General features: G+C 37.5%; 2 protein-coding genes across 7 annotated transcripts; one reads left to right on the plus strand and one right to left on the minus strand.

Annotated features, from left to right (window-relative positions):
- Positions 1-1,387: 1,387 nt before the first annotated feature.
- LOC141604756 (actin-7-like) lies at positions 1,388-22,806 on the minus strand. 5 transcript variants are annotated; one of them, XM_074423244.1, is made up of 9 exons: positions 22,194-22,806; positions 22,012-22,085; positions 9,565-9,734; positions 3,968-4,020; positions 3,634-3,781; positions 2,929-3,002; positions 2,447-2,840; positions 1,741-2,354; positions 1,388-1,652 (listed from the first exon to the last, which is right to left on the minus strand). In XM_074423244.1, the coding sequence occupies exons 6-9, from the start codon at positions 2,986-2,988 to the stop codon at positions 1,587-1,589; spliced, it is 1,134 nt and encodes a 377-aa protein (XP_074279345.1). In that variant the 5' UTR covers positions 2,989-3,002; positions 3,634-3,781; positions 3,968-4,020; positions 9,565-9,734; positions 22,012-22,085; positions 22,194-22,806; the 3' UTR covers positions 1,388-1,586. The 5 variants fall into 5 exon arrangements, with proteins under 5 accessions (XP_074279345.1, XP_074279347.1, XP_074279344.1 ...); XM_074423246.1 differs by lacking the exon at positions 2,929-3,002; XM_074423243.1 differs by having other exon boundaries at positions 2,929-3,781.
- LOC141604757 (MADS-box transcription factor 23-like) lies at positions 6,335-13,798 on the plus strand. Of its 2 annotated transcripts, XM_074423248.1 has the most exons (10): positions 6,335-6,615; positions 6,701-6,891; positions 9,703-9,781; positions 10,841-10,902; positions 11,497-11,596; positions 11,671-11,712; positions 11,796-11,879; positions 11,971-12,122; positions 12,226-12,287; positions 13,469-13,798. In XM_074423248.1, the coding sequence occupies exons 2-9, from the start codon at positions 6,710-6,712 to the stop codon at positions 12,239-12,241; spliced, it is 717 nt and encodes a 238-aa protein (XP_074279349.1). In that variant the 5' UTR covers positions 6,335-6,615; positions 6,701-6,709; the 3' UTR covers positions 12,242-12,287; positions 13,469-13,798. The 2 variants fall into 2 exon arrangements, 1 of the variants encoding a protein (XP_074279349.1); XR_012526211.1 differs by lacking the exons at positions 11,671-11,712; positions 13,469-13,798 and having other exon boundaries at positions 11,497-11,620; positions 11,767-11,879; positions 12,226-12,394.

Below are 22,806 nucleotides of genomic sequence, written 5' to 3' on the forward strand. Positions count from 1 at the left end.
TACGGCTAGGAGGTGAAATTTTTTAGCTGAGTGAACAGGTTATATCATACAGTAAATTTGAAAAAATTCTGAAATTCCGACTAAAATTTCGGATTGTTCATTTTTCAGCGTGAACGAACGCCCCTTGCTAGACCCCTGGCTCCACCAGCGCATACATGTGGTATGCTTGTAAATAGAGACCGACACGGCACCTGTTCTTTCTGATCTTTTTGATGACATTCTTCTCTTACAAACAAATAAAATGCTCCGAACTTAGTGTATTGCTTATTTGGGTCACAAACGCAAATAGCTATCATACGTTACTTGATCGGTTTGTGAGATAAGAAGATCCGAAAGAGACTGTCCATACTCCATAACTGTATGTACCCTTAATATCCAATAAATTGTAATCGTATTTTGAATTAATTTGCAGTGATCCAAAGTCCAAATTGAAAGAGTCTAAAAGTAGAGGTGGTCACAAGTGCAGGTTGGCCCAGCTCAACCACACCCTTGGTATAAATTTTGGCCAGCCTGCCCTAACCCAGCCCATCCCGTCTCGCCAATAGTGACAGCACCAAGTTTGAGAGCCCGACCCGTGAAAAAAAGAGCCCATCCCGTCTCGCCACTAGTGGCCTGTGTAACACAAGACTCTCCGACACAGGTGTCGTGTCTGACGCGTGTCGAGTGTTGGATACGGCTATTTTGTGCCGATTTTTCAATTTTTTGGTCTAAAGTGAAGTGTCGAAGTCGGTATCGGACAAATAGGTGTCGAATACGCGACACGGCAGCCTAAGTAGAGTGTCGGAGTAACATAGCTAGTGGCTCTAGTGCCAGGGCACCAAGTTTGAGGGACCGGCCCGTGAAAAAAGAACCCAGCCCACTTGGCCCACTTTAGGCCGCCCCATCTTGGCCCGGTCCCGTTTCCACCTAACCCCTAGCCTGGCCCGGAGCACTTCAGCCCGTGCTGCGGGCTTGGGCCACTCAACACATAGCCCAACCCGTTCTCAGCCAAGCCCGGCTGGCCTGCAGCAGCTTAGCCCACAGTCCACATCTATCTAACAGAGGTATTTTAAGCAACTGGAATGACATAAAGATACACCATCAACAGATTCAAGTATTCAACACTAGTTAAGGAAGACCTGGAAATCTAGTTCACCAACACTAGCTTCATAGCAGATACCCAGATAGGATGAGATCGGGTACTCTCACTGTGAAAAGGTCTTGTATATTAATAAAATGTGAGTCGAGCCCAGTTTAACGGGAATACAAACTCATATTCATCAACACACGAAAAAAACACAAGAAAGAGTAACTACTCTCATATGATGCGTCAATCCCATGACGCCAGGACGGTGTCATATGAGACTACGTGCGGTATTGATAGGTAAAACCAAAAACATCCACCAAATGCTCTCCAAATATGTAACATATCGTATTATGAAGTAGCTACAAACAAAGAAATTGGACAATCATCCACATACAACACACGAACAAATTCATTCAACAAGCATAAATCAAACACTGTAAAAAGTGATTAAAAGTTTCATCAAGCCGCATTAAAAGTAAAGAAGAGAGAGATCGATAGCTGACAATCCGACACGTCCATCTCAGAAACATTTTCGGTGAACGATTGGCGGGCCAGACTCATCGTATTCACTTTTGGAGATCCACATCTGCATATGTAATTATGTATCAGGTGATAACATCAATATGTGATTTGACTTCTACCGTAAGTTAAAAGATTAAGAGAGAATGATTTACCTGTTGGAAAGTGCTCAAAGAGGCAAGAATAGAGCCTCCAATCCAGACACTATATTTACGTTCAGGTGGAGCGACCACCTTGATCTTCATGCTGCTGGGAGCAAGAGCCGTTATTTCCTTACCCATACGATCACCGATTCCAGGGAACATGGTTGAACCACCACTGAGAACAACGTTACCATAAAGATCCTTCCTGATATCCACATCGCACTTCATGATGGAATTAAATGTTGTCTCGTGGATACCCGGGGATTCCATTCCAACCAATGAAGGCTGGAATAGCACCTCCGGACAACGGAATCTCTCAGCTCCAATGGTGATCACCTGTCCATCCGGCAGTTCGTAGTTTTTCTCTATTGCTGAGCTGGTTTTAGCAGTCTCCGTTTCCTGCTCATAGTCGAGTGCCACATATGCCAGTTTTTCCTTTATATCACGTACGATTTCCCGCTCTGCTGAAGTGGTGAACATATACCCTCTTTCTGTGAGAATCTTCATGAGATTGTCAGTCAGATCCCGACCAGCAAGATCAAGACGGAGGATAGCATGGGGTAGTGAAAAACCCTCATAGATTGGAACTGTGTGGCTCACACCATCTCCTGAATCCATCACAATACCTGTATTTGCGGCACACAAATATAGTTATGAAGGAGTTCTAAATTAGCAAGAAAAACAGTCATATTACAAAAACCATCTATCCCACGCTAACCTGTTGTACGACCACTGGCATAGAGAGAGAGAACAGCTTGGATTGAGACATACATGGCAGGAACATTAAAAGTCTCGAACATAATCTGAGTCATCTTCTCCCTGTTAGCCTTGGGATTCAGTGGGGCCTCGGTCAGAAGCACAGGATGCTCTTCTGGTGCGACACGAAGTTCATTGTAGAAGGTATGATGCCAAATCTTTTCCATGTCATCCCAGTTGCTTACTATGCCATGCTCGATTGGGTACTTCAACGTCAAAATACCTCTTTTAGACTGTGCTTCATCTCCAATATATGCGTCCTTCTGCCCCATCCCTACCATAACACCAGTATGTCGGGGACGACCAACAATACTCGGGAAGACTGCCCTTGGAGCATCATCTCCAGCAAATCCAGCCTGCCAAAAAGAAATGATCCAAGTTAAACTTAGAAATCTGATATGAGCACTGCAACAAGAAAACAAAAATGTCAAACTAGAATCTAACCTTAACCATTCCAGTTCCATTATCACAAACAAGGGGTTGAATTTCCTCAGAATCCGCCATCTTGTATTACGAAACTAATGAAAATTGAAGACCAAGTACAAGTAAAACTACACAAGCTTTTATAAAGCTTGTTTAACAGAACAACTTTATTAAATAATGGAGTATATCACTGTACAGAAGATGTCAGCCTGAATCCAATATAGCCAAATAGGCACTTGTTTAAACCTATTCACAAGCATTGACATAGCAAGTTTAGACTACTTCAAACACAACAACGATGACTTCTTCTGTAGTATAGTTTATGCTGATCTATTTTTCTTTTGTTTTATTTTTACCAGTAAAACCACAGGTCTTGAATAGATCTTTCCAAACGTACTCAGCAACTTGAGCATTTAAAATTAGTACCCTTATGTGAATGAATGGGCAGAATTACTTGGTCTCACAGAAAGGAAAGGTAAGCAAGCAAACTATGATGGAGACACAAATTGTATCTAATACACACAAATTTGATTTTATAATCCTTAATGGCACTTTCACTGTGCTATAGTTGTGAAACAATTGACTTTTTCGACATCACAAGGAAAACATCAGAAAATGTGCAAGTAGGACGTTGAATCCACGTTATCCACCATCAAGACTTAACCAAACCAACAGCCATCGAAAAAGAATCTTACAGGTAAAAAAGAATTGACTATATTACTTTACCATTCCTTGTTAGTGCTACTCAAGTTTCTCTTCCCATTTCTTGTGGCGAGAACTCTGAAAATTGGGACGGCTCCGACAGATCCTCTCGGGCTTAGTAGATGTTGAGTATTTCATCGAAATTTGCAGGAGATTTTTCTTCACACACTCACTGACAAATACGATTATGATACTAATTGTTATACATCTACAACAGGTGAGTAGCGCCTAATGGCAAAAGGCAAAAATGTAACAATAGTTGTTAAGACAACAATCCTGTTGTTTCCAATTTAAAAAAATTAACCATTATCAAAGCAACAACTACGATATAATGTGCAAGTCCACGGAATATGCTTACTCTGAATTTCCGCCTTGAGACGAAGTGCTGCTATCAAGTTGTACAAGATTGGTCTGTATGTGATGTAAAAATAAAACAAATGTAAATACAAATCCAAATGTAAGCAAAAGAGATTCCAGTATCATCACAAAATATAGTCAGATATCAATGTATTATACAAGAATCATATTTGAAGGAATCAAGCACAACAATCAAATACACTGAAATATCAAGCATCCCTTCCTGAACTGAAGAAAGACTGATCTTCCTTATAGATGCTGTAAGATCTGCAAACAGCAAGATCTCATCGCCAAAGTAGTCTCCAGAGATTAAATGAACTCTGGCTTACTGAATTGTATACAGTTTTTGCTACAATATGAACAATACTCCTTGGAACCATCTCCCTTATAACCTTTCCAGGAGCCTTTCTACCATTACGTACCACACCATACACTAAATAATTTACACAACTACAGAGCGCCATCACAAAGGTCATTAATCATACCATCATGCACCATCTCATCGCCAAAGTAGATTCTGTAGAGATTAAATGAACTCCGGCTTACTGAATTGTATACAGTTTTTGCTACAATATGAACAATACTCCTTGGAACCACTGCCCTTATAACCTTTCCAGGAGCCTTTCTACCATTAGGTATCACACCACACACTAAATAATTTACACAACTACAGAGCGCCATGACAAAAGTCGTTAATCATACCATCATACAACACACAAAGAGAGAGAGTGACATGAGAGTGAAGGATGAGGGTGACTGAATCACCAGAAACCTCAAAAGATAGATGTAGTGATAAAATTGAGAAAAGGCTATGTAGACATAATTCAGGAACAATAAAGGATACATTTGCAAATCTTCTTCACAAAGCTTAGGGGTTAATGGGTAAATAAGTTTCTCACATTATATTAACATGAGACTTGTTTTTCAAGAGATGGGAGTGTTGTGATGACTTGCAGCATATAGTAAAGTATAACTAGAACGCGGCGACGGGGTGGCTTAAGAGAGTAACTCAACTATTAACCTGTTCTTTGTCATTCACCTTTCAAAGACCAGTGAAGTTCGAGAGATTGATTAAGGTATCTAAATTAAAGATCTCAAGATTTTTCATATACAAACTCTTTGAGGGCAGATTTTTCTGAGTGGTTGCACTACGATATGACAAGGGACTGGAGTACCTTAAGCAAACACTCCAATACTAGCAACATTATTTCAATCCCTTAAAAGCTTCCCACCAAGTGCAGGTAAGGCAATCAAGGAGTCAGATGTACACACTCTCCCCAAAGGTGATTTAAAAATAACCCTAATGACAATTAGGTGGATATTTGTATCAACAGACTAAAAATTAAATTAAAACGTTTGAAGTGATAGTATCATCACAAATTCTACAGCGCAAGTATAGCAAGGTTTCTGATCCATCTTTAATGGACAAAAAAATTTATACTGGCCAAATGTGCAAACACAAAACAAGTAAAATAGAATTGTCTCACAGTGAGTCAATTGACAAAATAGACCCCTACAAGACTTAATAATTGGTCAACTAGAAATTGATACAATGAATTAGCTATGTCAGAATTTTTAATCGTGAATAGTGATAAACAAATAGGAAAACACCTTCGTGAAATTAAAGCTCAATACATCAAATATCGATCACCCAAATTTACATAGATAAAATCTTTGGCAGGTAAAGCACATTTCTCTCAGGAAATCCAGCCACCTAATGAACATCATAAGGTACTTTATAGAAGTGTTGAACCCTCTAAAGGTGGTTCTATGATTACATTTAGTTCTTGTAGCTTAACAAATGTCAAACAATTTGGATCTATGGTATTTTCGAGCACAGACATGAACAACAAACCCAATTACCCATCTTGTCAAGAAAAAAAAAATATACTCCCTCCATTTCACTATGATCTTCCTACTTTCCATTTTTGGCTGTTTCAATAAGATGTTGATGTACCATTTTCACTTTTCACACAAAATGTATGGCTAATATTACCCCGTCTCTTATCCAAACACATCCTTCCTTAAATAAGAACCACATATTCGTTATCCCTTAAATATTGTGCTCAAAAGTAACATGAAGAATTTAATGAAATAGAGGGATTACATTCTAACAAGCATATGAACCTCCCCAAATATTGGGGGCACAAGCAAAAGAAGATTCCTAAACAAGTTGCATGAAAATCAAATAAAAATCCACTTCTTTTTTCAGTATAACATGGTCACGAAGGTCAAAAATAGAAAAAAGGGACACATTAAAGGGCAATTATTTCAGGACACTAGAAAAACACATGTAATATATCCAAAAAAAGTAACTTAGACTGCCACATGTTGATGATCTATTAGCTAGACAGCCCTTGTACTTGGCATATCCAATCAGATTAACTAGAAATTGATTCTTATTGGTGATTGCGCACAAAACCCCAACATTTTCCACTATACATCATTGTCTCTTTTTCCCATTGGCATATAATAACCAAGTACTTTCCTCATTTAGCAATACTCACGATTTGAAATCAACAACCAGCTCAAAGGGGTGAACTTTCAGGGAACTCCATTAATATTGACAAAATTCATTCTATATTTGTCTTTCTAGTAACTTTTCCCAGCTGCTTCTCAATTATAATCACTGTTGACCTTCCTTTCCAGGTAATATAGCTATTCTGCTTCCCAATCTGGTTATTATTGCCATTTCTACATCGGTTTGAGATTTTACTATGCCAAATTGCCTTAGTTAATCCAAATGGGAAGGGGAAAGATTGTGATAAGAAGAATCGATAACATAACGAGCAGGCAAGTGACATTCTCAAAACGAAGGAACGGATTGTTGAAGAAATCCAAGGAGCTAGCTATCCTTTGTGATGCAGAAGTTGGAGTTATCATTTTCTCAAGCACAGGGAAGCTCTATGATTTTGCAAGCTCAAGGTCAGACTAAAACTTGTAATAATACTATTATACTGTACTGCTGTGGTTCAATTTCACCTGTAGTACACAGAATCATGTGTTGCTTGTTTACCTTTATTTGATGCTATGCGTGTCGCTGGTAATTTCTCAAGATATTTCAATTGCTTAGTGTTAAATTCTTCCTACATTTATAGATCAGAAATTTAGGATAGTGGAGCAGGCTGTGAACAAAGATTATCCATCAACATTGCTCAATTTAATCTTGAATTGTTGTTACATAAGAACATCTCGTTTGCTACTCACTGCCACTTGAAAATTTTTCCCCAAGGTGGCCAGGAATAGAACTCAGTATCACACATTAGTATTAATGTGATCGGTCAAATAATGAAAAGGCAGCAATATCTGTAATAAACACTGGCTACAGAAGATTGGCTTGCCTTTCCTTAATAACAGAGAGAGAGAGTACTAGATCTGTGAGAATATGTTTTCTTGTCATATGGTTCCAAAGGGAGCTACATGAACAATACTAATGCAGACAACTTTTGAATAACTGACCTAGTTGATACTTGCTAGTTGCTAGACTCCACGACCGTTTGGTTCGCAATGTCACACAAGAGTACAAGACCCATTAGACGATGTTCTTTTGGACTTAAGTTCACTTCGTTCCAGTGCAGTCCTATCAACTCACCAATTTGGTATGTATCAGGCCAGGTAATTTCAGTCCAAAAGAATAGGGCCTAAGTTCCCCTTCATATGAAATATAACCCTCCGATTCATGAGAAGTTCCCAACTTCTATTTCTGTTTACAAGAAGTTTGTTAGTTAAATACCTCACCTCTCATCCAGTTCATGGGACTTGGTTATAGAAGGGGAAAGGCGCAAGGTAAGAAGTGTATGGGCACGCTATAGCACACAAGGCGCATTATTTTTACAAACAAAAATATATTTCCAAAATAAGACATAGGTGATTTGGTGCCACAATGGTCTTTTTTAAAAAGAGAGTTAACATGTATAACAAGGACAATATGGTAAGGAAAGTGCAAATGGAAAGAATTTGAAGAGAGGGATATGAAACTTGCAAATCCTAGCCTCAAGTCTAAGATTCTATGGGTATCCTAAGGCGCACATCTGTTGGGGATCCCAGTTTTTCAAGTTTTTCTAATAACCACACAAACACTAGGTTTTCTATATATATATATATATATACACACTAGAAGGACAAGGGACAAGAAATGTGAATTGGTAGCTAATTATCGATTAAACATCATTTGGTTGCCGACTTGCAGCCAACTAAATGTTAATCGCTAAATTCGTGGCAAAATACCGATCAATTAAGATTTAGTTGACAATAAGCAACCAATTATTGTTGTCATTATGTTTTCGAAAGGAGTGTTCTATGAAAATGTGTTGTTTGGCTGACTTGTTGGCATTTATTGTTTGAGAGAAACACTTCTATATTCCATCGACATTGTTACTTAGAATACACACGGGCTCAGTTAGTTCTCTTAGCTATTCTATGGGCAAAAGTTGATGCTCCGATGGTAATGGCCATGGGGTGAGTCGGGTGACAATATTCTTGCTTCCAGAGATATTGGAGATACTTATGAAGTCATAACAATGGAGACTATATCCATGGTGCTAGTGTCAACCTTGATATACAACAGATGGGGAAACGAAGCATCCTTCAAGGCCCCTACACGACCCCATGACGGACTATGCACAACATAAGACATTTCCTTAACCTAAGCCTGCCTTTCAAATGCCATTAACTATCCTGCTTGTTAGTCAGTTTTCTATGAGCTTTGAAATTGCCGTAAGCCGGTAAGGTTATTAGAATAAAAACAGTAGCAAGTCCAAATAGTCTAAGCAACATGTAGAAAAGATGCATCTCTCCTGTTTGGAGGTGAACGGCGTCTTAATTGTCAGTCTAGTGAGAAACTGTAATTATTTGAGAGTAATTGCAAATGAGAGACAAGGGTTGGTAGCTAGGTGAGATGGGCTTGCTTTATTGCTGATTTTGTCAAAGTTTTATGCATTGTATAAAACCAAAACAAAAGAGATGAGGGTGATAGTGAAGGCATTCCTTGCACAGTCGGTTACAAAAGTTGGAAGATAGATAATTTGTACTAGGCAAGCATAATTAAACAGCTGCTGCCTGATCTGCTCAGCAAGCAGCAACACTATTTTATAGGGACTTCCAGTAGACAACTGCGTATAAAAAACTATTGCCGAGTGTAGAGAAAATTTGTATAAAGGACTATTGTAAAGAGAAAAAATGATGCCAGTGTTATACCCCCTAGTGTGTTCTGGCACTTATTAAAGTTGTGGACCAATTCAAGTTAACCGACCCTGAAACATTTTAAAGGTAACGGTTTATTGTTTTGTTCTTGTAATGATAGAACTTCAGGATGTCGGTCTTTCTATTCCTCATGAGTTAGTTATGACATGAATCCTACAACAAATTGGTAGCAGAGAATGATCTCTGAAAACTCTATTTAGGGATTTTGAGAATACCACTTAGAAATTAGAATCTATATACAAGACCAATCAAGCTTCAGAGAAACCAGAAACTAGTAACAATGCGTCACAATGAAAACTTGCACAGGAAAAGATGCAGGAAACTAAAATACATATATGCAAACATACTATCACCTTTAACTACATTCTCAATGTTGCAATTGAGATTAAGACATACCTGATAGTTAGTTACTCTGAGTGTTGTGCATTCAAATCCATGTGAAAGGACCGCAGCAGCAGACTCTGCCATTTCTTGCACAAGGAGTCCTGTACCATATTGCTGAATGCTGAAATCACTTTGAATTTGCATTGCCAGCATGAAGTCTGTAATTGACCGCTACAACAAAGCTAAAGAGGAAAAGAATCAGCTGGTGAATCCAGATAGTGATATAAAGGTATGTTCACTGTTATATTCTCAAACACAATGTTTATAGTATACTGCATTAAGTACTCCTAGTATAGTCTTAATTTCCCAATATAAATGAAGAAAATAGCTGCTGTGCGCGAGCCATGTACATCTACGAGAAGGACAACTATCCCTCAAACCCTCAATTCGTAACTCTCAGTTAATGATGTCCACGATCAAAACAACAAGAATCAAATTCAAGCTTTGACACACTTAGTAGGTACTAGCACATTTGCCGTCACGGACGAGCAAGAGCATAAAGTCATGCAGCACAGTAAACTTTATTATTAGCAACTTATAAATACCAGCAAGAAGAAGAATGCATGTATGTGACAAAAAATCATGGAAACTTAAAGGCCCAAGCAATCAGTTTTATAATATGGATGTCATATTTTCTCAATTCCTAAATCATGTTGTCCATTAAACATCAAAACAGTAGAGACACTCATTATCCATATTCCATTTTAAGGACGGCCACTTCCCAAATACAATTTCATCACTCCACTTCAACCCACCAAATCTCCTTCTGGAATCTTGTATTTTTCATTTGCAATATAGAGATAGGGGTGTGAACTGGACTACCAAGTCAATATCAAATTCACAATCTGTTGGACTTGAAATTTTTGATCAAATTTAATCCAAATATTATGTAGCTCAAATCCAGTTCAATCCATATAATGTTCACCAGCATAAAATATAAAATTATACATCTTTTACCTAAACAAATATATTAAACCAGATTTTTCTATATTCCAATTTATTTCAACTAACATTGCCCAGTGATGACATCAAACAGAAAAGGGGAAAATCAAACAAAAGTCCACCAAGATAACAGCCAATGAATAACTACATAGATATATCTATTGATTTTTCATTTTCTTAAATATGAAAATTTATGATGTAATTATAGGTGCTTGAACCGTAGTCCACCACAAGGCTCGATGGTGACTGAACCAATCAAACATCCCATATAGATACATACCAGCTTTCCCATACCTATCAATGATTTCTATAATTTACCATGTTAATGGAATTATCTTCTTGACAGTTTTGGCAAAATGAAGCTCTAACCCTAAGGCAACAGCTAAACGTCCTTCAAGAAAGGCATCGGTATGATCCCTGCTCCTTGCTACAATTTACTGCTTGCTTAAACTGAAGTAGATAGAATTCCTACTCTGGCTTACAGTTTACAAAGTAACCATTAGAACAAAAGTTCCCATTTTGTCATACAACATGCTCACATACCGAATCCAGTAACATGTACATCACAATTATCAGAGTATATATATCAAATTAGACGAGTGAGAAAAAACTATTTATGAAACAACTGTGCAGCTATAACACTATAGAGTTAGGATTTAAGAACTTGAGATTGTTTCAGGATGCAATGTCAAAGTCAGATCCAAGACAAATGCAAGCTAAAAAAAAAAAAACTGACAAGTCTGATTTGAAACAGCAAATGCTCCATTTAATGCATTATCGGCAAAGGTGGAACGAAAACAATTTTGAAATAAAGCCTAGCAATCTATTACTACATTAAAGCAGATGAAAAAAAAAAAAAAAAAAAAAAAACAATCACATTACACGTCCAACAGATCATATTGCTAAGTAATGTTGAGACTTGAGTGCAATGGAAACGGAAAACATGAACAAGAATTTTTTATTCAAGTTAATAAGAGAAGTTTTCCTTGTTTTACGTTGCAGTCAAATAATGGGGGAAGATCTCTCAGGTTTGACTGTTAAAGATCTACAAAATCTCCAGAATCAACTAGAAATCAGTTTACGAGAAGTTCGCACAACGAAGGTACTACAGATAAGGTTAGAAAAGGTGATAAAGTTTGTCTGATATATAATTAGCTCATTGCCTTTGTTTTGCAGGATCAACTAATGTTTAACGAAATACAGGAACTAAAAGAAAAGGTTAAATTATACCACTCTTGTTTATATGGTTACATTAACAAAGAAAGTTATTAGTACATAAATGTGAAAGCTAAATCTTACAGGAGAAGCTCATTCACCAAGAAAATGCCGAGTTGTACAAGAGAAAAGATCTGATTCACCAAGAGAACATCAAACTAAGCAAAAAGGTATTTGTCGGTTAGTAATGGGTAGGATTTCTTCCTCAATGACAAGGTATTGTGTACAATAACAACTTGGATGTCACGAGTTCCTTTTCAGGTATATGAAAGCCAAACAAAAGGTTCTAACAGAGATGCTATACTTAGAAGCAGCAGATATGTTGTGGAGGACTCGAATGGACCTATGCAGCTACAACTAAGTCTACTACCACAACAGCAAAATGACGAATCATCAAGCACCATAAAGTTGGGGTATACCACCTATGAGAATCTATCCAATCCATTTTTTTATTCATCTTTACAAAGATTGGGCCCAAAATTCTCGCCAATAATTTGTTTTTTCCTTCACTGGCAGACTGCAGCTGTACTAGCAGAGATGGGGTTCTTGAATAATACTATTCAAGACAATTCCTCAAGGTTACTATGCTCTGCTCCCTTTTGGGACTAAGGATTTGTTATTATTGTTGTACTACACTTTGCTCCCTTTTGAGACTAAGGAGTTGTTATAATTGACCTACTATCCCATGCTTTTGTTATTTTGGCTGGTAAAAGACCATTGACCGTCTCATAAAAAATAGTGTCGATGTGAAAAACAAATAAATTTTGCTAGTGAATGATGGAAATTTAAGATCGGGTTGAGAGGCAAAACCAAAAACATTATGAGAACCCTCGAAAACGGTAATAAAGGAAAGCACACCATGCTATGTGTTCGCTTTTGAGTAACTTATCTCTGCTTCTTTAAAAAAGAAAGCCTTAGCGGAATAAACTTGGGTTGAGCATGGCCCATTTATGATTTAACTACCAAAGATCTCAGCTAACTAATTCAGTAAAAGAGCATTTTAGTGCAAAGCAGATAGGAAATTAACAAAATAGAATGTTGAGATTGGGGGAAATAGCATATAGTTTTTGAGAGCTAGGACTGAGTATCCAGTCATCAACAAAAAAACCGCTTTGCACGAAATTTGAATGGCTTCTACAAAAGAACTTGTTTTGTAAATTAGATTACGTGAATGCCTGAATGGGGTAGTGAAAAAAACTTCAGGGAAGGCGACCTTAATGGATTTTCAAAATCTAGAGTTTAAGCAAAAAAGGCAACCAGGCTTTCTCTCTTCTTTGGCTTTATAATATAACAGAGATGTACTCTTGAGCCTGTGTAAGCCGCAGCCACAGGATTAATATGTAGAAATAGCCTCCAAAGTTTTTTCTTTTAGTTCAAAATGGTCAATATGTAATAACAATGATACTAGTAGGAACACTGTATATGTAGAAGGAGCAAGTAACAGAAAGAAGCAATACCTTATCAGGAAATATATGAGTAAGCTACAAGTCTATATATTCAACATTCGACTAAGAAATGCTCCTGACTTAATCATGCAAATGATAAATGAGCACAATATGTTTCATTGTCAGTCCAACGAAATAGAAGATTCTGAGGATAGTTCCAGGAAAGTCAAAGAAATGTTTTGGCCTAAGGTAAATAAACAAAGTTAAAAAAAATGGCAGTACAGCTTACATACCTAGCACAGTATACAGACTCAGCTGAAATTTATTATGCCTGGAAATGTTACAGTTGCACTGATTATGGAAAAAATTTACAGGAACAGAGTCCCAACATGACTCTCACACATGGTGACCAGTGTTCAAGACTAAGAAGCCAATTTGGTACGGAAGTTGCAAGAAAAGTGGCAAGAAAATTTACCTGATCAAAAGAGGTAACAAAGTGTGATAGCATATGTCTTTGTAACTAGAGTATTGATTAGAAGTCAAGAAAGAAACCAAGAATTTATATCCTCAAAAACAATAATCAAACATTTCAAAGTTAGTCATTGTCACAAGAATTTATGTACTAGCTTCTTTATGAATGATATTTCAAGAAATGCCAATTACCTGGATCCAAAATAATTGGAGCCAGTGAACTCCTTGTCCTATACTAATTTTTGGATAGAGGATATAAACATGTCAATTAGCTTAGTTTGAAAACTCGATGAGCGTTCATTCTGTTGACGTGAGTTCAAAACCTTTCATATAAAAAGTGCCTTTGCCTTGTAGGTCTCTTTACATACACACAACACAACATAACGAAATAAAACGAAACAGTATGCAAATATAATTCTTATTTATTACACTGAATCTGAAAGTGGGAAGACACTCCCTCCATTCAACTCCAAACACTCCATTTTCTTTCTAAAACACATGCACCCTTAATATATTTAACTACACATTCTGAAGACTCTCTACGTTAATGATTGCATATAATTAGTGCATATATGTAATGGGGGCCTAAATTTGAGTGTTCAACAAGAGAAAAACAGTCTTTCCTTCCTAAGCTAGATTCCTAGTTGTCATCTTTAAAATCTCACAAATATAACAAAGTGAAACCAATAAATAGGATAAAAGGCGCAAGAGGCCCTAAGTCAACGAGGCATAAGGCGCACCTCATAGTCTCAAGTTGAAAACCAAAGTCGAAAAGGACAATATAAATGAGATGAGCTATTATTCTTCCTCCTACCCTTCTACTAAAAATTTTGCATCTTACATTCCTTACGGTCCTTTAAATACCACGTATCTAGAAAAATTAGTGGATCCACTTAGTCTACCCAGAGGTTTTCATTTTTCTACGTGGTATTCCTGCCTTTCTGAAATTCTATTGTGGACTAAATTCTATACTCAGCCTCTACAATTATTGATTATGTCCTATAACTTAATCCACCCGTGAAGCCAATTACCCTTTAGCCCACCAATTAACGAACCCCATAAACCCACCCAATAATCCATGAACTTCAATAAAAAAAATCCATAACCTACTATTATCACTTTACACTTCACGGGGAAGAAGGTATTTACAGTAGGTTGTAGTTGCTAAAGATGGTTTGTGATCACTATAATAACGAAGGGTGAGATGTGAAAATGGAGGTTGAAGGAGGGTTGTTCGTGGAGAAAGAGAGAAAAGGAGGGTTGAAGGGGATCATAGTAAAGACGTATGAAGTTACAAGGAACGTCGTTGGAATTTCAAAATCGTAAGGGTACAACTTAGATAAGTCGGCAGTTGAAGGTACAACTTAGAAAACTGAACATTATTTCTTTTACATGGGCTTCTAGTAAGTGAACTCTATATTTTTCCTTTATAGTTGCATGACTCAAATTGATTTTGTTGTTCAGATGTTCTTTATTGCTATTGGATTTGGATTTCAGAAACTTAAAGTAGACACATAAAAAAATAAAATTCTACAAAAAAATTGGTACATGTTTTTTTTTTACCATATGAGAGAAAAAGTGAGTGGGAATACTAGGTTAAAAAATAGGTTTAATTGGAAAGTGGTTTACATTTTCGGATTAATAGAGAAATTATAGGAAGTGAAGGACGAAAGACAACAAAAAATGCTACACATGTTGTGCCATAAGATGTGTCCTAGGCAGTTTTGATCATTTGCATATTGGTTGAGGAATTGATCAGACATAGGCAAACCTAAGAAATTTTTCTTTTTCATCAAGTAGCTTACTAACAAGTAAATATCAACAATGCCTACTAAACCATAAATTGTAAATCCAAAAACCACTAATTGCTCAAAAATGGGGTACATGTAGAAAACTCACAAAACATGTGAGACCATATATAAAGGAGACAAAAAAAAAGTTTTGGTTGGATTAGCTATTGTTATGGGTGAATTGATGACATCAATCATCAATTCAAGACGATGTACCATAGTGTGATTTTTTGCAAATGATATTGCTATTGTGTTCTGATTAGAGAAAGAAAGGAGTTCAAAGTTCAAACAAACTTACAAGGAAGGAGTTGAAAGCAAACTGAACTCTGGAGACAAACGTTGGAATCTCATAGCTTTAAACTCAGCCTTTGAAGGATAGATTTAGTTGTAATGAAGGTAGGGAGGCATCACCCTCAGATGGGGAGACTGTACAAGTATCTAACTTTTTTGAATATTAGTAACCAAAATAATGGAGAAGTGGCACATAGACTTGAAGCATGATGGTTGACGTAAAAAGAGTCACGTTCAAAAAATAGATGTACCACAAGAAATGGGTTCATGAACGATTGCTAACCAAGGTTACTGATTCGTAATACACTCTATTTACTCATGTGATTCACTCTATTTCGCGTATCTGATTCGCTAAGCGTATTACAAATATCAAAATTCGCTAATACATATCGATTTGCTAAATGTACCAAACGAATAAAATACAAAAATAATTAATGATAAGAAAATACAAAAAGACCCCAAGTACTCTGAATAAGAGAAAATTGATCTACTACTAATCTTCGCTACATTTACGAAAAACAATTGAAGGAAATAACTAGACGCACTCTGCTGAGACTTGAATCCATCAACTACTATTACCAATTTCGAAACTTTCCAAGGTCATCTCTTGAAGCTTAAGCGATCAATCCTCCAAGCTAGAAATTCCATTTTTCCTTTTTAAATGCACGAGTCGGATAGTCAATTGTAAATCAGGACATGAAACTAAGGTTAGATGGGATGCATACAAGTTTCTCGGCTCTTATATTATTCAACCTATTTCAAACCTCACTATGAATAAACTTGTAAGTACTTCAATTCCTCTCCGCGGAAGAGCTTATTCAAGTACTTCAATTCCTCACCGCGAAAGAGCTACTAATAAGCTGTGATAAGATCTTAAATTACCTTAAATTCTTAATCGCAATTTAAGACAATTCTGGAGCCTATTAATAGCTCTTCTGCGAAAAGTAATTTGAGTACTTACAAGTTTATTCATGGTATGGCTATGATTAGAAATAGGTTGCATAACATAAAAGCCGAGAAACTTGTATTCGTCCATTCGAACCTTCGTCTTATCGACTTCAGAGCCGGTGATCCTTAGCTTGGAGGATTCATCCCTTAAACTTCAAGAGATTGAATTCACAAAATTTAGAAATTAGTAAATTAGTAGTAGTGGTTGACGACTTTATGGATTCAAGAAAAGATAAGTAGTGGAGTGCGGCTAGTTATTTACTTCTATTATTTTTCTCACTTTGGATATTTCAAGGACATCTAACGAAGATAAGTAGTTGATCAATTTTCTCTTATTCTAGTACTTCGAGTCTTTTGAATTTCTGATCATTAATTGAGTAATTTCTAAATTGTTTTTATTCGTTTGGTCAATACGTATTAGTGGATTATAATCAGCAAATCAGATCCGCTTAATAGAATGAATCGTGAATTCGAATCAAGCGTATTATGAACAGCAAACCCTGGTCCAAGGCGGCGAGACACAAGGCGAAGGCACAGCGAAGACGTGTGCCTTCTTGACACGAGACACGTTTTCAGATGTAAATTTGTACTCCCTCATATTGAACTAAGGAAGTTTTTTGTTATCAACATGTTCACTAGTTTTTTTCTTTTTCAGCATGTTCAAAAAGTTGTTTATGTCTCCTATTTGGGGCGCTTTTAACACACCCTTACTATCTTTACCCTTCTTCCACACCCTTACTAACCATTCACATCAAACCCAGTACCCCCCCCCCCCCCCACACACACACACACACTAACCTCTTACCACTCCAGCAACGCCCAGACATGAATTACGCACGCCCAACTTGGAATTTCTACCCACGTGCCGATCACCACCTTCACCTCACCGTAATCGCACCCACGTGTTGGAAAACACTTACCACCTCTCCACGAAAGCCACCCCACTACTCAAAAAACTCACCCTTGAAAACCCATATCTGTGCGATTAGAGGGTGTGGTTTGGTTGGTGGCGGGTGGTGGTGACTGGTGAGTGAGGGTTGTGAGCTTAGTTTGAGAAGGCGCAAGGCGCACTAAGGGGATGGAGTCCCAAGGGGTTGAGGCGCGAGGCGAAGGCGCGCGCCTTTTGCTCACGAGGCGCATTGTCAGGAGAACATCCATATTTTACAATCAAATTTTGTGCGAAAATAATCCCTTTTTTTAAAGAGGGCTAACATGTACTTTAAAAGTGAAAATTAAGTATAAGGGGGAGAAAACAAGGGTAACTGCACACTAATGCGCCACGTGTGCGCCTTGGCGCGCCTCGCCTTGGGTGTGCCTCATGCGCCTTAGGTACGCCTTTTGAATTAGGCTGGGGCAGCCTAGGCGCGCCTTGCGCGCTTTTTTAAACTAAGGTTGTGAGTGAAATGCTAGATGGTGGAGAAGTTAAGTGTAGGCTGTGCGGTAATGTGGGTACGTGGGTTTGGTGAGGGTAGTGGGGGTAGTGTTTAAGAAAGGGTAAGGAAGTAACTTAGTAACAAAAGACAATTTGCATAAAAAATCAATCCAAACGTAGACATCATTGAGTTGAATAGGATGGAGTATCTTAGAGTAACATTTTGTGCAACAAAGTCCCTTTTTTTTTCTTTTAAAGAAGGTTAACATGAATTTATAAGTGGAAATTAACCATTAAAGGAGAAGCGAAGGGTTGCATAAAAGAATTTGGAAAAGAAATCAAGGATTGAACAATATGTGCCTCAAGAGTCGTCTCCCACTTAGACACGACGGGTCGCCCGCTTTTTGATTAAGCTTTTAAACCATTTCTCGGAAAAGATGGGTAATATCTAGTGAAAGTGCAAAACTCCTACGACTTTTTTGTCTCGGAGTACTAGGAAAGGAGATTATACTAATAAAAATATGTTTGATAAAATTTTCAATCATACTAGTCGATGACTCGTACGGTGGAAACCTCATCCGATTATCATTTTTTGCTCCATTAACCGAAGCCTTATCTTTATGGCATTAACCATTGCCTAATCCTCCATGAGTCAGCTTCATCTTCATCTTCTATCTTCGCATGGAAACATGAGTGTGGGGAGGGGTTTAATGCAAATGAAGTATGATCAAGGGTTGGATGGTCGAAGTCTAGAAGGTGCTTCTATTTAGTGGTTCACTTTGATATTAGTATAAAAAAATCATTGTGTATTAGATAAAATTGGTTCTACGCATATATAGGTCACACCATGGTTACCGAATGAATACGTCCTTACCAATTCGCAATTCGCTCCTATAAAATGTGTGTGTTATGTGTATTTTTAGTAAGCAACATGATAGAATTCGCTTTAAGCAATTCGCGATTCGCAGGGCACCGAGCGAATTTGGTAACCATGGGTCACACAAATGGTCTTGTTTATAGTTGAGTAGAATTGGCCTTCGTAATTGAGTAGTGCCCTAGTGCCCTTGTTGTATTTGAGCGATTTTTTAGTAACAATTTTGAGCAAAAATCTTAGTAGTAGTATTTTAGTACCGTTTTACCCTCTACTTTTACTTTGATTTTCTTACCCTTATCGCTCTTTTATGAGCGATTTTGGGTTGCTAACCGTTACCTCTAGTGCCCTTGTTGTATTTCTTACCCTTATCGCTCTTTTATGAGTGATTTTGGGTTGTTAACCGCTACCTCTAGTGCCCTTGTTGTATTTGAACGGTTTTCGTAGGAAATGAGACTTTGGAGCGCTATCCGACTCACGAGAAAGACAAATAGGAGCTAGAGCTAGAGCTAGGCGGACCCAACGAGCTCTCATGTGACTCCAAACTCGCATTTGCCAGCGGACCTAACGAGCTCTCGTGTGGCTGTGAACTCACATTTGCCAAGTTAGGAGCTGTGGCCCGACCAGCTAGATGAGGAAGTAAGGGAAGTCCAACGGAACTCCCAAATGGCATCCAAATGGTGTCCCTAGCCAAGACAAACTGTCCATACAGTCGCCTCTAGTGATGCACGACCGCAACAAACGAAGAACAAGGAAAACAACTAGAGTGGTGATCCTGACCAGGACGGGCACAACCCACTTCCGCGCTCGTTCATCTTCCGTCTTTTTGTCATTTGGATATAAATACCCTCATCTGTATTCATTTTAAGCGAGAGAACCCTAAATCTAATTAAGCTTAGTTTAGACAATCTCCTAGCGCTTGTTTATCTTACGTCTTTTTGGCATTTGGGTATAAATACCCCCATATATATTCATTCATTTTAAGCGAGAGAACTCTAAATTTAATTTAGCTTAGTTTAGAAATTCTCCCTTTAGTTTAGCTTTTAATCTTTCCTTAATTAGTTTTTAATTTTAGTTAATCATGTAGTAGTAAGTTTATTTGGGTTTGTACTAAAGATTGAACCTTCAATCCTTTCATTCTAATCAAGTTTTCTCTTTCTCATCTAATCTTTTGTTATGGGTAAATATCTCATTTTCTCCTCTTTATTATTATTTTCTTTGCTTTGATTTAGTTAAACTTATTATTAACCATATTTAGCATTTTTATTGTTCAGTTTATGTTTGTGTTAGATAGATATATGTGAGTAGATCTTTCCTGGGGTTGTAGGGGGATCTTGTATGAGTTATTTAGGGTAATTGGTAAGGATGTTGAATGGTGATTGTTTGTTGTTCTTGCTTCCCACTTATGTTCGATGGCATAAATAAAGATCAAGAAAATAAAAATATGGAAAATGTGTAGCCTACTACCTAGCCTCGTTAGGTAAGCCTTATCTAATAGGCGCACCTAAAATGCACTCACACGTTTCGGTTAGTGCCTCACAAGGGCGCACCTTAGGCGACAATCGAGAGGCCGTTTTTTTAGTACCCCTTCTATCCTTTAAATATATCTCTCACTTACAAAAAAACAAAAACAAAATCAGAAATGCAAACACCAATTGTTTTGAAAAAAAAGAGCGTTTGACCCGAGGCTTGATGAGGCACTAGCCAAAAGGGCCTAATAAGGCTCTAGCAGAACACACTAGACACTACTATAATATTTCCTTGCCTTTTCTTACTTGCTCTTCTATTACCCCTTCATTTTGCCATATTGTTCCTTACCTTTTACTCGTATACATGTTAGCCCTCTTTATAATCCCAACAAGGTTCGTTATTTCTCCAGAAGTTAACATTTTGACATTCAAATTTGGTTGCAAAGATAGTGTACCCCATGTCTATGAGGTGAGTTGCGCCTTCACCTCGTGTTTTACGCCTCATTGGTACGAATCGTCGTCTCTAAGAAACACCCTCCTATTTTAACCTACCTTCATCTTCTTACCTTCTGAATATATAGGCACCTCTAACACATAATCAAGTATCATGTTACTAACCAAAAACCACAACCACCATTTATAAAGCATTGCATTGCCCTTCTATAATTTCTTGCTTCCTCAAAGAAGAACTTGATATTCAGTCTATCCTCAAGCAATTTCTACAACTTGCAAGCAAAAATCTGCCATAACAATCGAGAACAATTGTTTCCAAACACACATTCAACTATTTCCACTCGTGAGTAGAAACTACAAAAAATGAGATTTCATACACAAGAGACCAACAAAACTCCCTAAAATAAATAAACCAAGGTGAACGATCTTTCTAATATTTCAAGAATTTCCACTATGTTTGAATAGACTTCTAGGAGGGAGGGGGTACATAGAGGGGACTCGGGGAGGAAAAGAGGGAGGACGGAGGACAGAGAATGGAACAATGTCATTTTGCCTTCTAATCTTTCTTACATTGGAGGGATTTTAATCAGGCTTGTATAAGAACAAATGGATCCATCTATTACCCTCCGTTCCATTTCCATTCTACCACACTTGTTCTCCTCCTTTCCGTCCCCTTCCTTTCCCACTAAATCCGTCCATCCAAACAAAACCCTAATCACTAAGCTCAACCTAGAATATACAAATATTTTATTTATTTGACATTAAAATAAGGGTGTGTTTGGATAGGGGGATTTGGAGGGGAAGGAAGGGGAGGGATTTGAAGGGATGAGAAATCCTTTGTTTGGTTAGCAAGATGGAGGTGGAGGGATTTGGAGGGGAGGGTAATTAGATCCCTCCATTTCCCTCCTCCAAGCCAAATTATTTCCCCAACAAAAAAGGCAAGATTTGGAAGGAAAATGACCACCGCCATTCTCCCTCCCCTTCCCTTACCTCCCTTTCTCTTCCCTTCTCCCCCCTCCCCTCCCTTTCCCTTCTATTTTGATATCCAAACAAGGCCTAAATGGAAGCCAACACACTACGGAGTATGTAATTATGTAAGTGCTCTAAACTAGGGCGCAGGTATTTTCACACATTTACAAGGCAACTTGCATACAGTATAACATAAAGCTATGAACAAGTTGAAGTACTATAATCCACATTCCAAGCTGAACAAAAGGAAAAGGCCATTATTAAATTAAATAAAAACAATTACCAGGCGAAAACCAAGGCGAACCGGTAATTTGATCCGACACAGCGTTTGTTGCAGGCTTGCAGCTCCTCATTTGCCTTCAATTCATACATGCAAAACCAAAATATCATCAACAAAATACTCAGAATTCAATTACTCAAAGAAAATGATTATAATCAAACAAAAACTTGTATATGAAGCATTACCAGCAATATATGACGGTAATTCCGTTGGCAATGTAATATTATACTCATTTTTCCCAATTTTAACCACTGTAACACTCTCAATGTTCCAAAAAAAGCTGTAAAAATCCGAAACGAAACCGAAAAAAGAAAAAGTTTTTGTTCGAGCATGATAACTGACATGCAGCAAAAGATTAAGTCAATCGAGTAAGTCTCCTGAGAAACCGTCTCACCTACGAATAATGTGAGATAAATCGCACAAAACCGTCTGAGAATTAATGAAAAAATTCAAACCTAGAAAAATTTGTTAAGATATACGAGTACTCAGTAGATCAAATTTCACAGCAAAATCCTTCAAAAAATAACAACAATTATACATTTGAACAGTTAAAAAGGTCAATTACAGTTATAAAATTACGACGATTTACAACAATTGGAAGAATAATTGAAATCTATAGCGAAATCATTCGAATTACGAACAAAAAAAGCGAAATTGTGATGAAAAATTGATGATCTCCGCATCAAAATCACGCCTGAAATACGAAAAAAAATTGTGCTCCGAAAATTAAAAAATCGCAATTCAACAGAAATTCGGTATAAATCAAGCTGGGGTAAAATCAAATCAAACTCTTAAAAA

The sequence above is a fragment of the Silene latifolia genome, chromosome 10 (assembly GCF_048544455.1).
Source record: "Silene latifolia isolate original U9 population chromosome 10, ASM4854445v1, whole genome shotgun sequence".
NCBI classification, from domain to species: Eukaryota; Viridiplantae; Streptophyta; class Magnoliopsida; order Caryophyllales; family Caryophyllaceae; genus Silene; species Silene latifolia.